This window comes from Ptychodera flava, chromosome 5, assembly GCF_041260155.1.
Source record: "Ptychodera flava strain L36383 chromosome 5, AS_Pfla_20210202, whole genome shotgun sequence".
Classification (NCBI taxonomy): domain Eukaryota; kingdom Metazoa; phylum Hemichordata; class Enteropneusta; family Ptychoderidae; genus Ptychodera; species Ptychodera flava.
This window is the reverse complement of record NC_091932.1, coordinates 4,711,313-4,725,526: the sequence shown is the minus strand read 5'-3', so window position 1 is coordinate 4,725,526 and position 14,214 is coordinate 4,711,313. Positions and strand designations below refer to the sequence as shown.

At 36.8% G+C, this 14,214-nt stretch overlaps 2 protein-coding genes across 2 annotated transcripts in view; one reads left to right on the top strand and one right to left on the bottom strand.

Moving 5' to 3' along the window:
- LOC139132804 (uncharacterized) lies at nt 1-6,226 on the bottom strand. The gene is made up of 5 exons (XM_070699063.1): nt 6,116-6,226; nt 5,999-6,029; nt 5,349-5,489; nt 1,582-1,839; nt 1-1,017 (listed from the first exon to the last, which is right to left on the bottom strand). Exons 3-5 carry the CDS (start codon nt 5,404-5,406, stop codon nt 989-991), a joined length of 345 nt encoding a protein of 114 aa, XP_070555164.1. The 5' UTR covers nt 5,407-5,489; nt 5,999-6,029; nt 6,116-6,226; the 3' UTR covers nt 1-988.
- Nucleotides 6,227-7,223: 997 nt separating this feature from the next.
- The window catches only part of LOC139132802 (intraflagellar transport protein 172 homolog), a 31,023-nt gene continuing 24,032 nt past the window's right edge, over nt 7,224-14,214 (top strand). The window contains exons 1-9 of the mRNA XM_070699062.1: nt 7,224-7,381; nt 8,519-8,662; nt 9,398-9,510; nt 9,722-9,907; nt 10,600-10,902; nt 11,589-11,712; nt 12,149-12,307; nt 13,007-13,159; nt 13,903-14,006. Of these exons, the coding sequence (XP_070555163.1) occupies nt 7,343-7,381; nt 8,519-8,662; nt 9,398-9,510; nt 9,722-9,907; nt 10,600-10,902; nt 11,589-11,712; nt 12,149-12,307; nt 13,007-13,159; nt 13,903-14,006 (1,325 nt within the window). The 5' untranslated portion in view covers nt 7,224-7,342. The remainder of the gene's footprint in view (nt 7,382-8,518; nt 8,663-9,397; nt 9,511-9,721; nt 9,908-10,599; nt 10,903-11,588; nt 11,713-12,148; nt 12,308-13,006; nt 13,160-13,902; nt 14,007-14,214) is intronic.

Sequence of the window (14,214 nt, the reverse complement as noted above, 5' to 3'; positions counted from 1 at the left end):
TTCCTCATTCATTCATTTGAATCTAATTCGAGTCAAACTCGTCTTGTCTTTTTTGAATTGACCACTGTCGACGGCAGATGCCGACACTGCAAGTGTGAAAGAGTCGACGCTGATAAAAAGAATATTCAAGATGGCTGGGATGATGGAAACGCGACAAACGGAAATGACGTCCACGTATGTGATTCCTGCAGTAGTTTTGACAACAATACTGCTGTTAGCTTGCATCAATACCCAACTAACGCGGAGTACGTCAACTGTATTGAGACACTGCCTGATGATTATGATGCTATTTACCACAACATTGGTGATTATGATCTCAAAATAGATGATGTACGACAGACAAGTGTCAATGCGAACAGACATTAATAATTGTATCAATAGTGTTTGAACCAAAAACATGCAATGTTAATGAATTATGTCATTTAAATGTATCAGTAGAATACCCAAGCCATTGATAATGCAGCAAACCAAAAAGTGGGTGGGTTATGGGAATGAAGTGTTCAACTTCACAATGTGTGTTCATAGTGAGAGCATGGTATTAACGTTCGAGTTCGTGTACAGCACCGTGTCTGGGTTATACACTCAGACCAAGTTTAAATAGTATCAGGATGGGGCAATCGCAATCCGACATAACTTTTTGATTTTTTATTTGATTGCATTTGTGTAATGAAATTTGAATTCATATTTCAAATATATAAATAACGAGATTTTATGTTGTAATAACATATAATTATTATAATAAGTACCAGTTGTGATATAAACAACAAGTATACATACATTATTAAAAATGACTGAACTGTGTACTTAAACTACATTGAAACAGAACGTACGATTAAAATGATCTTCGACATGTATCGCTCAAAGATTCTGAGTGAATACATTTATCAATGTTTATCAGCATTTGAAAAGTAAGACAACGAAATGGTCATCTGATCCGTATTCTTGTCGATGTACCATACCATGTTTACAGTGACTGATATATTCATCGTCAAGATGTCAATAGCGCCCTCACGAACTCTGCGAAAGGCAATAAAATAGATTTTTTCAAATTCACACTCTGGAAAACAAAATTACGAAATTAATTAATCTTCAGATAATTAGATCACTTATCAAACAGACTTATTCATCTCTGTGGAATGTTTGCTAGTGTTTCTGTTAAAATGCATTTTTGTGAATGGGTTGTAGTTGATTGCGCTTCAAGTTACGTGTACATGGATGGATGTTATCATAAAGCTTAAGTCGATATATACATTCACAGGCAAGGACAACCACATGACGTCCGCTTTACCTACCCACCCATCCCTGACTTATCTACCTGTGTGTCTATCTGTCCCTCTACCTATCTCTCCACCCATCCATCCATCCATCCATCCATCCATCATCCATCAATTCATCTATCTGCCAATCTATCTATCGAGTCTACATTCCCTCCTACCTACCTACCTACGTGTCTATTCGCGATTGTACATACTTTGTATCTGTATGTGAAAAGTTGTGTTTATGTGAAGATATTAATCATTCTGTATACAAACATATTGCTGAAAATGAATCATTAACATCAGATTATGAAGTTTAGCTTACCATCGTATTTGATGAGTCCGTCATGATTGGCGTCAAGATCTGTGATAAGTTCTTCGATCTCTGAATCTGATAATTTTTCTCCAACTTGGGTTAAAACATTCCTTATTTCCGACGTTTTAATGAAGCCATTTGCATCTTTCTTGAAGACTCTCACTGCTCGTATCATATCTTCCCTTTCATCTCCGCCTTTTCTTATCCTGCTTGCCATAATCGTCAGGAATTCTGGGAAATCCACTTTGTCGGTCTCCACGAAAACAGCTGTGAAATAGACACACGATAAGTTATTGCACTTCTTCTTATCGTTTTACTTAAGGCTCCATCGGCCTTAAGTTGTGTTTTCCAGTAATTTTGCTCCGTGTGAACTAAAGTACAAAGTGCTTGTTCTACTCCCAAATCATTTCTAGATACCCATCATTCAATCTATCAACACGACATGCATGAGTGCAATGTCTCATGTTAGGTATTTGAGTCCGGAGTAGAATCCGTTGGTCAACACAATTGCTAACAACGTCGTTGTTGAGCAATGAATTCAAGTGCGGAGTGAACTTGTGTCGTTAACAACAAAGTTGCACATTGTGGTCGATGCATTGTGTTGGCATAGACCACAAAGTTGCACATTGTGGTCATGCAGTGTGTTGGCATAGACCACAAAGTTGCACATTGTGGTCATGCATTGTGTTGGCATAGACCACAAAGTTGCACATTGTGGTCGATGCATTGTGTTGGCATAGACCACAGAGTTGCACATTGTGGTCAATGCGTGTGTTGGCATAGACCACAAAGTTGCACATTGTGGTCGATGCATTGTGTTGGCATAGACCACAAAGTTGCACATTGTGGTCGATGCATTGTGTTGGCATAGACCACAAAGTTGCACATTGTGGTCGATGCATTGTGTTGGCATAGACCACAAAGTTGCACATTGTGGTCGATGCATTGTGTTGGCATAGACCACAAAGTTGCACATTGTGGTCGATGCATTGTGTTGGCATAGACCACAAAGTTGCACATTGTGGTCGATGCATTGTGTTGGCATAGACCACAAAGTTGCACATTGTGGTCGATGCATTGTGTTGGCATAGACCACAAAGTTGCACATTGTGGTCGATGCATTGTGTTGGCATAGACCACAAAGTTGCACATTGTGGTCGATGCATTGTGTTGGCATAGACCACAAAGTTGCACATTGTGGCCAATGCAGTGTGTTGGCATAGACCACAAAGTTGCACATTGTGGTCGATGCATTGTGTTGGCATAGACCACAGAGTTGCACATTGTGGTCGATGCATTGTGTTGGCATAGACACAAAGTTGCACATTGTGGTCGATGCATTGTGTTGGCATAGACCACAAAGTTGCACATTGTGGTCGATGCATTGTGTTGGCATAGACCACAAAGTTGCACATTGTGGTCGATGCATTGTGTTGGCATAGACCACAAAGTTGCACATTGTGGCCAATGCAGTGTGTTGGCATAGACCACAAAGTTGCACATTGTGGTCGATGCATTGTGTTGGCATAGACCACAAAGTTGCACATTGTGGTCGATGCATTGTGTTGGCATAGACCACAAAGTTGCACATTGTGGTCGATGCATTGTGTTGGCATAGACCACAAAGTTGCACATTGTGGTCGATGCATTGTGTTGGCATAGACCACAAAGTTGCATATTGTGGTCGATGCATTGTGTTGGCATAGACCACAAAGTTGCACATTGTGGTCGATGCATTGTGTTGGCATAGACCACAAAGTTGCACATTGTGGTCGATGCATTGTGTTGGCATAGACCACAAAGTTGCACATTGTGGCCAATGCAGTGTGTTGGCATAGACCACAAAGTTGCACATTGTGGTCGATGCATTGTGTTGGCATAGACCACAAAGTTGCACATTGTGGTCGATGCATTGTGTTGGCATAGACCACAAAGTTGCATATTGTGGTCGATGCATTGTGTTGGCATAGACAACAAAGTTGCACATTGTGGTCGATGCATTGTGTTGGTATGTTGGCATAGATTACACTGTTTTTCAACATACTTTATAAAGGATACAGTCCTAAATCCCCGGTTCTCGCACCAGTTATTGTTTGCATTGACTATTTGATATAGTTTACTGGTGAATTATCGTGTAGTGAGTCGTCATCAGTAACGTTGTAAATTGTGGTCAATGCACTGTATAGGTGTACAGCGTATTCTCTTGTATTTCAAGTTGACAGACTTCATGGAGAGGAATAAGAAAAAAGTACTTGTTCGATAAAATATTGGAATTGAATATTAAAAAATTATATCAAAAGTAACAGCTATTGTCCCCTCAAAATTTAGAATCGTCATGTCGAGTAGAACAAATTTTTGTTTGATTAATGTAGAAATATTTTCGTCGTTACGCAAATCAAATTTAAATGACAAAGACAACAGCAAGGAATAAAAAGTTAACTCGCTGTTACTTCTGATTTTGTTCTAAACAAGAATAAATTAGTGGACTAAAATTGAGTTTTCAACAATAATATTGCATGGATATTTTACACATAAAAGCTGTAGTAGCAAGCTGAATACCGAGTATTGCAAAACAGTTTTGGGAGTAGAACAGGAAATTGTATTTCTGTAGTAAAACTCATCAACAGGGTTACTGCTTATGAGCTTGAAGTGTTCAGCCAAGAAAAATAAAAATTGTGTTTCTCATCCTTGCGCACGTCAATTCAGACCCGCCGCGTCCACCTTTTTTGTGCTCATGAGGAAATAAAATACAAAAAAATAAAACGCCCAAAATACAAACAAACTGATTGACACTAACATTCCATTCAGAACTGTACACATATGTCACTGTTATATTACGCTGTCAAAACTATGCATTGCTGCACTAAAAGTCAAACCGCAGGAACTGTTGCTATACAAAAATAATAAAGCAACACTGTTTGCATTCATGTCTATGTGCATTCCTATCTTGTTGATTGAGGAATAAAATAAAATGAGAGTAAAAAAACGCATCACCGCATCATTTTTGAAATATGTCTAGGATGAGAAACAAACTTTTTTATTTTCTTTGCCTTATGTAAATCACCAACTCCATGAAAATATGAACAAGTCCTAATGCTATTATGTTTTAGATAACAGACCAAGAACTGAAATTTTGAAACGCAATTTCTTGACAAGAAGAGAACCAAATAGCCTGGAATAGGGACGACATCGGCCCAAGTGTTCATGATTATTTTACCATCTTGAGTATCGCAATTTATTGCCCAGGATAGTCTAATGTTTATCACTTGTGTTTTGTAAGTGAAAACTTTAAAGATGTTCGAGTTGAGCATATCACCTGAAATGCAAAAAGTTATCTGAAAATGTCTCAGCTTCGTTTGTGATGACCGTGTCGCTCACTGTACTAACTGTAGGATCCACTATCTTACTATACTCATATATGAAACTACACCATCTTATCAACCTTCCAAAAACTTTTACACTGAGCCTAAATATTTTTGAGTCACAGTCGATGATACATTAGGTTATTAAATCTCCTCGAATCGTCATGTTTCTATAATATTATCTTACTAGTATTGATTGCTATTTTACTAGTATTGATTGCTATCCCAAATTCCCACGTTCTTCGAATATTAGCATACTTGGACGCGAGAAATCCCTCTCCAATCTACTCGAATACTCTTTTCCCTCCCGGTTTTATTTCACAGAATGGCAATAAGTTTTATCATCTCTGCATGCACATGAAATGCATTTTATGTCTCCAAACCTGAAGAAATTTAGACAAAAGATTGACCCACCGTCTTTTCTATTTCTGATTATTTCTCGAATTTCACGTTCGGTTATCAATGGTCCCATGATTCTTAGGATGTTTTCCAGTTCTGTAACGGTGATGGCGCCATCATCATCCTTGTCAAACAAGGAGAACGCCTCCTTGAGGCCTAGCGTAGCAAACAATGTTGATGAGGTTTAGTTTAATGATTAGCTTTTATCTTTTAGTAACATAAAGAGAACATTTTTACATAATGCTGGAGTAAACTGGCAGTTGTATCGACGAATGCTGAAGTTACATTTTTAAACGAATGTGAAATGTGTAGGTCCAAAACAATAGCGACCAATAATCCAAAGATCTATGAAACTTTACGCTGGTTATCTAATATGTGTATATTTCTATTCTAAAATTTAAAATTGATAATGAATAATTTATTGCTTTATCGATACCGATGCTTGCTGCAAATTCCTCGTCAAATTAGCTAAAGCCTTCGAGCTAGAATCGAAACCGAGCAAAAATTATGTGATATTTTGGCATCGGGTAACAACTATATAAATGCTATTTCAGTGGCATGAAAAAGCGATAAGCTTACAATAATTCCATCAAACATTTCACCTATATACGGTGTTAACTCGTGAGATGTGTCACTGTGACCTGGTATAACGTTGCAGTACTTACGCGATATCTGCTTTTCGGACAAAATCTTGAACTGCGAATACAAAAACGATGTAGAAATTATTAAAATGCTGAAACACAAGGGAACTGGTAAGTTCAGAGAAAAGCGTTTAAAATTACCTTTCACAAAGTCTTTCGAGAAACCATGTAAAATTTTAAGACCGGATCCGATCAAATGCTATTTTTGTAAGCATATGGTGGGTTCCCCAGTACAGTATGTGGGGAGCCTGGTGACTCTTGACCTCTGTAATTAATTAACATATCTGTAAATGTTACTGGTGGCGTGTGTGCGCATAAACAAATGTTAAACCATATGTTTACTTCGTTCCCGGCTTCGGTCACGTCCTCTACGCGTCAGCCAGTCTCCTGGCCCCTTGAATCACTGTCTACATCTTCATCTGAAATTAACAAAGCAAGCAACTTAGTACTTCTTGGGATATTAGTTTTTTCAGACACTGAGTAAAGTTTCCCGAAAATGATGAAATTATATGATGTATGCAAAATCCTCAGGTTTTAGCAAGTTCTCCGACAATGTCAGTTAAATTATCATACCGAAAAAATTACATGTTCGAAAAATATTAAAATAATTAACAATTATTGATGTGGAAAAGTATTTCACACCTACAAGTTCCTCTACGGATTTTCAATACAAAGTCTACCAAAACTGATCTTTTCATTTTAGCTTTGACTGAAACATTAGGAAGTGGTGATAACATCAAATTCATGCAACTTCATGAAGAAAATACAATCCAAACACATCTATACATGGAAAATGCCAACATAAAGAGACAAGTAATTTTATCATGTTGTTTGGGTTTTCGTTGTTTGTTGTTGTTGTTTTGGGGGTTGTATATTTTGTTTTAATCAAGTACAGTTCTAGGCCTACAGGTATATAAAATTGTCCGTTTTAATCCTGTCGCGATTATGGTGAACTTATAAGTCTACTCAACACCCAAAATTAATATATTTACTGATTGAAAACACATACCAATGCGAATTATATGAACCAGATTTTTTCTGAATGTTGAATAACACTTCTTTATTGCATGTTTGGCCAATTCATTTGCCTAGGCCAAACTTCTAGCAATAGTATGTATCTGGCCCGTGTTCAAGTATACTGGCCTAGCACAAACGCCCAAACGCCAAAACGTAGAGTATTGTCGGACGAGCGCCCTCGCCCAACATCAATGACGTTGCAGTTTACGTGTTACCATGACGTCATCAAAACTTGCCCACACATTCCACAAGCTGAAAGACTGCAGTCGTCGAAGTGAGAAGCCGGTAATGTGTTTGTATTCATAAATATCTAAGAAAAGAACGCACCAGAGTTTATGATCGAATCGTAGAATGCAACTGAAGTATTTGAAAACTCTTCTGACCCCACAGGTAAGTGAATTCATACATACTGGTGGAAAGATGAAAAACTCACTTGAAATGTACGTGGACCATGGTCAGGTCTCGACGGCTCGTATGTGTTGTTGATAGTTGGGAAAGGCTGTTTTAAACTGATTTCTAGGATTAGATGACGCCAAATTAATGTTTCATTGTATATATTGAAGCAGTAAAATTATTTACTGTCTTAGAAAGAGAGAGCACTGTCCATATTAGTTCGTGTCGCCGAGGCGATGTCCCTGTCATTACTGTTGTCATACGTGTATTTCACCTATCGTAAACTTAGTGCACTGATAGTGTGATAGTTGACAAATTCCATGGCAACAACAACTAGAGCTGCTGCAACCTAATTATAACCTTTCAGTCGCATCAAAGAGCGAGCGAGGAACAGTGATAATTTACTTTATGACATTACCACCAGAAGTCTCTTCTTTCAAACATTCTACTTTCGGCAAATGTATGCAACTATAGTCAATAGCTATGAATAGAGTCAATAGGTATCACAATAGACTGAAAGGTGTTGTGGTCTCCACAAACTCCGTGTTATTTGGGTTAGATGTGGCGGAGACCCATACATGACTGAGTCCTTCAGTCTTGATAGTTACTGTAATCACAGCAATGGCATGGTTTAACAAGCGAACCAAAAATCCAATTCGTCTATCTATCTATGTATCATCTATCTATCTATCTTTTTCACCACCATTATTCCGATGTAGTGTTCAATGAATAATAGATCCAGACAACTTGATGATTAAAGTCTTATCACTTATACTACAAGTTTGACTTTGACACAAAAATACAATGTAATTGAACACAAATGTAAATCTTGACTGTGAAAATTTGTTTGGTTACTTGCAAACTAAACTGCAAACGTATACATGGAGATGTACCTGTGTATCAGGACTTGTGAAGATAATTAATATAATATAAAGTGTTACACTATCCAGATTTTCTGTAGTTCCTATGTTGTACTTGTAGGCCAGTAAGTTGTACTTAAACTTCCTGTGGTATTTTTCGGTGGAAAGCAGGTATGTTATCTTGATTTCCTAGCCAATGTTCCCTGACTTTTGCAAATAAATTTCCATAAGAAGTGTAAGCCATAGTATTTTATTTGACATATTTTCGTTGCAGGATGGGGCAGCAAAGATCACAGCCTTAGCCTGGGCTCCTAATAACAACAAACTAGCTGTATGCACAGTGGAGAGAGTTGTTTTGTTGTATGATGAACATGGAGAAAGAAAAGACAAATTTGCAACAAAACCAGCAGATTCAAAGGTAAGAAATGATGTATGATTTATTTTGAAAGGGTTCATCTTGATACCAGAAAAATTATCTCATTTCATGGGAATACTTTGAAATGTGTATTCACTCTCACATTCATTTTTATCAAAAGTCTCTTGAATGGATTTATTTTTCAGACCAAATCATGTTACGAACCAAATACCTATTTTTACTGTATTTATGGACTCCCTTTCTTCTCACAATTTACATACTGTAATGGCCAGATTTCAAGGTGCATATACTTGCCTTATAATGTTTTCCAAAAGATTAAAAAGTTCAGAATCGATGGTTCATGGTTAGAAAATATTTTTAAGAGTGAATTGCATTGTCCATTTCTGTGTTACTAATCTCTGCTCAACATTGATACAGACGTTCAAGTCTGTGATAATTTTGAAACCAAGTTTTCATTGCAGAACAAAGCTATCCTATACAAGCATCACAATCCACACAATGGTACATTTCATGAACATAAAGGCCATATGTGTGTATTTACTCTTCTGAAAAATTCTTTAAAGGAGCAAAAGTTCAATACATTATTTAATACAGGTATGCAAATACTTAATACTGGCAAGAAAGGGACTAGGTTGCAGAACACTTGCAACTTTTTCACAGATAAATCATGTATGCATAGGAAAAGTAAAAAATATGTTCTTTGTCAATAAGGCATCTTCTTTTACTCTGTCTACTCTTGACCACCTTCAATTTTCTGTATTTCATTTCTGTTCACAGTATGGTAAAAAGAGCTACACCGTTAAAGGCCTGGCCTTTTCACCTGATTCTAGCAAGATAGCTGTCGGCCAGACAGATAACATCATCTATGTCTACAAGATTGGAGAAGATTGGTGAGTGTTTACCATGAAATATATGCTCTTGTTTTGATCTTTTGAATTTGATTTTTGTTTATTTATCATGTCTGCCTAAAGCTTTGTTACACATCTGTAGCTTTCAGTGATGTGTTTAAGAACAAGTTTGTTGCCATGCATCGTGAATGGTCTGACCCATGATATGTCATAAACTCCGTTCTTCTTTTGAACTGCTTTATTCAATGTACAGGGGTGAAAAGAAAGTAATCTGCAACAAGTTTGTACAACAGAGTGCGGTAACATGCCTGATATGGCCGCCTGATAATTCCATTGTATTTGGATTAGCTGATGGTAAAGTCAGGGTTGCCAATGTGAAAACCAACAAATCCTCTACAGTTTACGGCACTGAATCTTATGTAGTCTCTCTGGCACACAAGTAAGTTTAAAATTTACATCTTTCCTTGTGAAATTGTAGATTCAACCACTCAGACCAGCCAATACATCAGTTATGCCGTGGCCCATATAAAGCGCACAATCAATCATACATACTATACCTCTCTTCTCAAATAATCCTATGGCAAGTTAGGAATTGATGATTTCGAAAGATGAAAAGAATACTGGCAGCTATTTTTAGAGGCTTCATATTGCTTGTAATCACAGGGAAAGTCTTAATCATTATACTGTACACGGAAAGTCAAAATGAAGTAGGATTATTTTCACAAAGATTCAAATTTTCTTGATTTTTATACACACAATTAATTTTAAGAGTATTATCTTTCCTGATACAAAATAATGTTAACAGTTTGGTAGATTTGCAAAAGAAGTGCCCATTGTCCAGCCAAATACATGTAGGATAACAGATAGAGAATTTGCAATTTATTGTACCATAACATCATTACTTTGTATGGCATCTTGTAACATTGTACTATCTCATCTCAAGATAAGCTAATTTAAACTTTAGTACTACCAAGAAAGATCTTCCTTTCCTAAAGTACCAGTCATTCTAAAGTTTGGGGTGACTGGTTATTAAAGAAAAGGTGCCTCTCAGTGGTCTTCATATCAGTGTTGAAATATTTTTCCAATGACTTCATAGTAGACTGTATGTAATTCCTCTTGTTTTCACCATAGTGTTTCTGGCAAGGGTATTCTGTCAGGTCATGCAGATGGGTCGATAGTTCGTTACTTCTTTGAAGATGAAGGAACGGGTGAATCTCAGGGTAAGATAGCCAATCACAGCTGTCCACCCTATGCCCTGAGTTGGGCAGGCAATTCCATTGTGGCTGCTGGGTGTGATAAACGTATCATTGTGTACGGCAAGGAGGGACGGATTGTCCAGCAGTTTGATTTCACCCGTGACCCTGAAGAGCATGAATTCACAGTGGCAGCTAACAGTCCCAGTGGTCAAAGTGTTGTAGTAGGCAGTTACAACAGGTAGGTAATAGTCATTCCTCATGACTTGTTGTATCATCCTTGATTAAGTAAACATGAAGTTGTCCAAGCAGTAATGTAATAGCAGTAGAACATGGTCCTTGTGTTGATAGACAACATTGCCAATGGGCAGTCAGTGCATCAGTGTAGGGTAGGGTAGAGTGTTAGCATAAACTTACACGTTTGTCAGTACGTTTGTACCATACTGACCTTTTCTTGAATAGAGGCTCCATAACTTGCATGATATATCCCACAGCCCTACTTTTGAATGAGCAATCGCATCTTTTACCATATTTGTCATATTATTATGAGCTTATAAACTATGTGATCCAGTATTTGGTAGCGGATACAAGAGCTCTCTGGGAAAAAACAGCATATTTGGCAGGAAATAAATCACCAGGTCAATACTCTTGCTCACCTTTTATAAACTTTTATCATATTACTTTTTAAGAGATAAAAAAACTTAAAACAGTGAAATTACTAGAAAATTGTTACCTTTGCTCCTCTTTTGTCAACTTACAATGTATTCTTAGCATATTTTTACTAGCATGCTTTGAATGATTTGGGCTGATTTATTCTTTTTCACTAATGTCAATATCAGAGTGACTTAAATATTCAAGTCATGAATTTCTTTAAAAATCAAACGTCAAGATGCATTGACTGGAGATCAAATGTTTTGTGATCTGTAGATTGCGTGTCTTCAACTGGGGTCCAAGACGTGGTATGTGGGAAGAAGCCAAGATGAAGGAAATTCCTAATCTGTACACCATCACTGCATTGTCTTGGAAGAAAGATGGATCAAGGCTAGTCGCTGTAAGTAACATACAGGAAGTTTATCCTCACTCAATGAAAATTGGTAAAAGCCTCATAAATTTCGGTTGTTTGGTTGTATCTTGCAGCACAGAAACTGGTCTGCAAGTGTTGAAAGTTATACCAGTAAATATCAGTTCCTGTCTGTTACACTAGGGAGTCAGTCAATATTCTCATGATTCTACTTGTACATTTAGATATACAGGGTATTGATAGAGATGTGCCAAGTCAGGTGAACATTAAAGAAGAGAATATGCATAGTAATATAATCTTTAGATTTGGAGAATTGAATGAACAAAAGTCCTACTGAGAAAGTATGTCTGATAAAACTTATAGTGGCATGTACGGTAATTAGTTTAACACAGTATAAAAATGAAGTGTCAAAATTTTATAAAAACTATGTTAACATCAAGTCAAATGATTATCTTTATGAATCAAGGGAACCCTTTGTGGTGGAGTGGAGTTATTTGATTGTTGCCTGAGGCGTGCCATCTATAAAAACAAATTTGAAATGACCTATGTTGGTCTCAGTCAAGTTATTGTGAAAAACCTGTCATCAGGAACACGGGTTGTATTGAAGTCACACTATGGCTATGAGGTAAGTGTGTTGTATCTAAAAGCTAATACATAACTGCGTACAGGATTTAGATGCGTCAGCTCCTTACATAGCTGGGTCGTTGGGACTCCTGAAAAACAAAAGCATCTAGTGGTTTTGACAGTGATGGCACTGTTCACAAATCTCCAAATATTACCGTGGTAATCTGAATGCCATTCTCTACCACTTTGCTTTGCACAAGCATAAGAATGGTTAGTTGTTTCAGAAATCATGTGTCAGGAAATGAACTGTTCATAGTTTGAGACAATTTCTTTATGACAGCACAAGTCAATTGTGAAAAAATTATGATGCAGCTACTGGCCCTCTACAAGGTTTATGTAATTGTGCTGTGAACTGTGGTGTCACTATTGTTACATTTGAAGGATAGACCAATCTTTGTGACACAGACTTTGAATAAGGGAGAATGTGAAATGTGATTCACTCTGTATGCAAATTCCAACCTCCGTGATGACAATGAATGAATGTCTGAATCAAAGTAGATACCTTTTATTAGAAAATTATAGTTAAACATACAAGCAATTATATTGTACACATTACAGCCTAACAAGTAGCAGAAGCAATGTGCATATACTACCACTGTCCCTCCAGAGGGACTGTGATACAACTGAGGGCCCTTGCTGATTCTGTTTCATTGAACGGTATAAAATATGACATGTAATGATTCTTTTATCTAAATAATAGATTGATGAAGTGAAGATACTTGGAAAAGATCGCTATCTGGTTGGTCACACCTCAGATACCTTGTTGCTAGGTGACCTGGTTACCAATAAACTCAGTGAAGTTCCATGGCAGAACACTGGAGGAAATGAAAAATTCTTCTTTGAAAATGAAAATGTAAGTATGTCTTTAAAACAACTGATAACCGCGGATCTTTTATTAAATTTTAAGGAATGTCTGAATCCCATGTGTGTGTAATATATATACCGATAAAAACCAATTGAAGTTAGTCATTGTGAATGTGACTACGTCCATATGTGATAAATGTAGCATGTCAGACATATTTACGTGTGGGTATATGGAATATCAGTAACATTTTACAGTTTTGGTGGTGAATGTGTCAACCTATATGAAAATCAGTTGTGGCTACTATGAAAACAGTTTACTTATATCCTTTGTACTGTATGTTTAGTCTCATGGTTTACAGCTGTTGAACTAAAACAACTCTTGAAAACTATTGAAATCCAGAGATACTGAAGAAATATTAGATATCATAATTACAAACATGCACTAGTAGTTTGTAATGTTAATGCACTTTGCAAATGACATAAACTGTGTTTAAGATCAATGTATACAATATTGACCAATAAGTACTCTTACTGTCATTGATACATACACAACCATGGAACTTTGCTATGTTGCTGAACTTTTACCAATAAATGACAAAGGATACATGTGAACAATACGTTTCCAATACCTCAATTGAAGTATCCTGCCATTGTTTTGTAGACCACTGTGTGTGGAGTCTCTGGAAAAACAAATGCAATTTGTTTCAGATCACCAATGTTGTCGTAAAGGTTTCACATAACTTGATCAAAGATCATCCATGTAACTATTTTGTTGATGTGATTTATTTTCAGGTGTGCATGATATTCAATGCTGGTGAACTGTCTCTGGTTGAGTACGGATCAAATGAAATACTTGGATCAGTCAGAACAGAGTTCATGAACCCACATCTTATCAGGTACATTCTCAACATAGTCATATTAATATTTGTTGTAGATTACATGTTTTATTCATGATTTACTCCTGTGTTTATAGCACAGAACTTCTTATTTTAAGCAAAAACTGCATTTGTCTATTGTGTGACAACTTTAATGACACATAATAAACACTATCTCTACATTACCAGTTTGAAACCAGTTGCATATATGCCTTGGGAATTTGAATTA

Bases quoted from the DNA above. Each gene is read 5' to 3' on its own strand.
- LOC139132804 (XM_070699063.1), bottom strand. From the start codon at position 5,406: ATGGGACCATTGATAACCGAACGTGAAATTCGAGAAATAATCAGAAAT. The intron at 1,840-5,348 runs GTGGGTCAATCT...TCTATTTCACAG, and splicing joins AATCAGAAATAGAAAAGACG to CTGTTTTCGTGGAGACCGAC. The intron at 1,018-1,581 runs GTAAGCTAAACT...TGCCTTTCGCAG, and splicing joins CGGACTCATCAAATACGATG to AGTTCGTGAGGGCGCTATTG.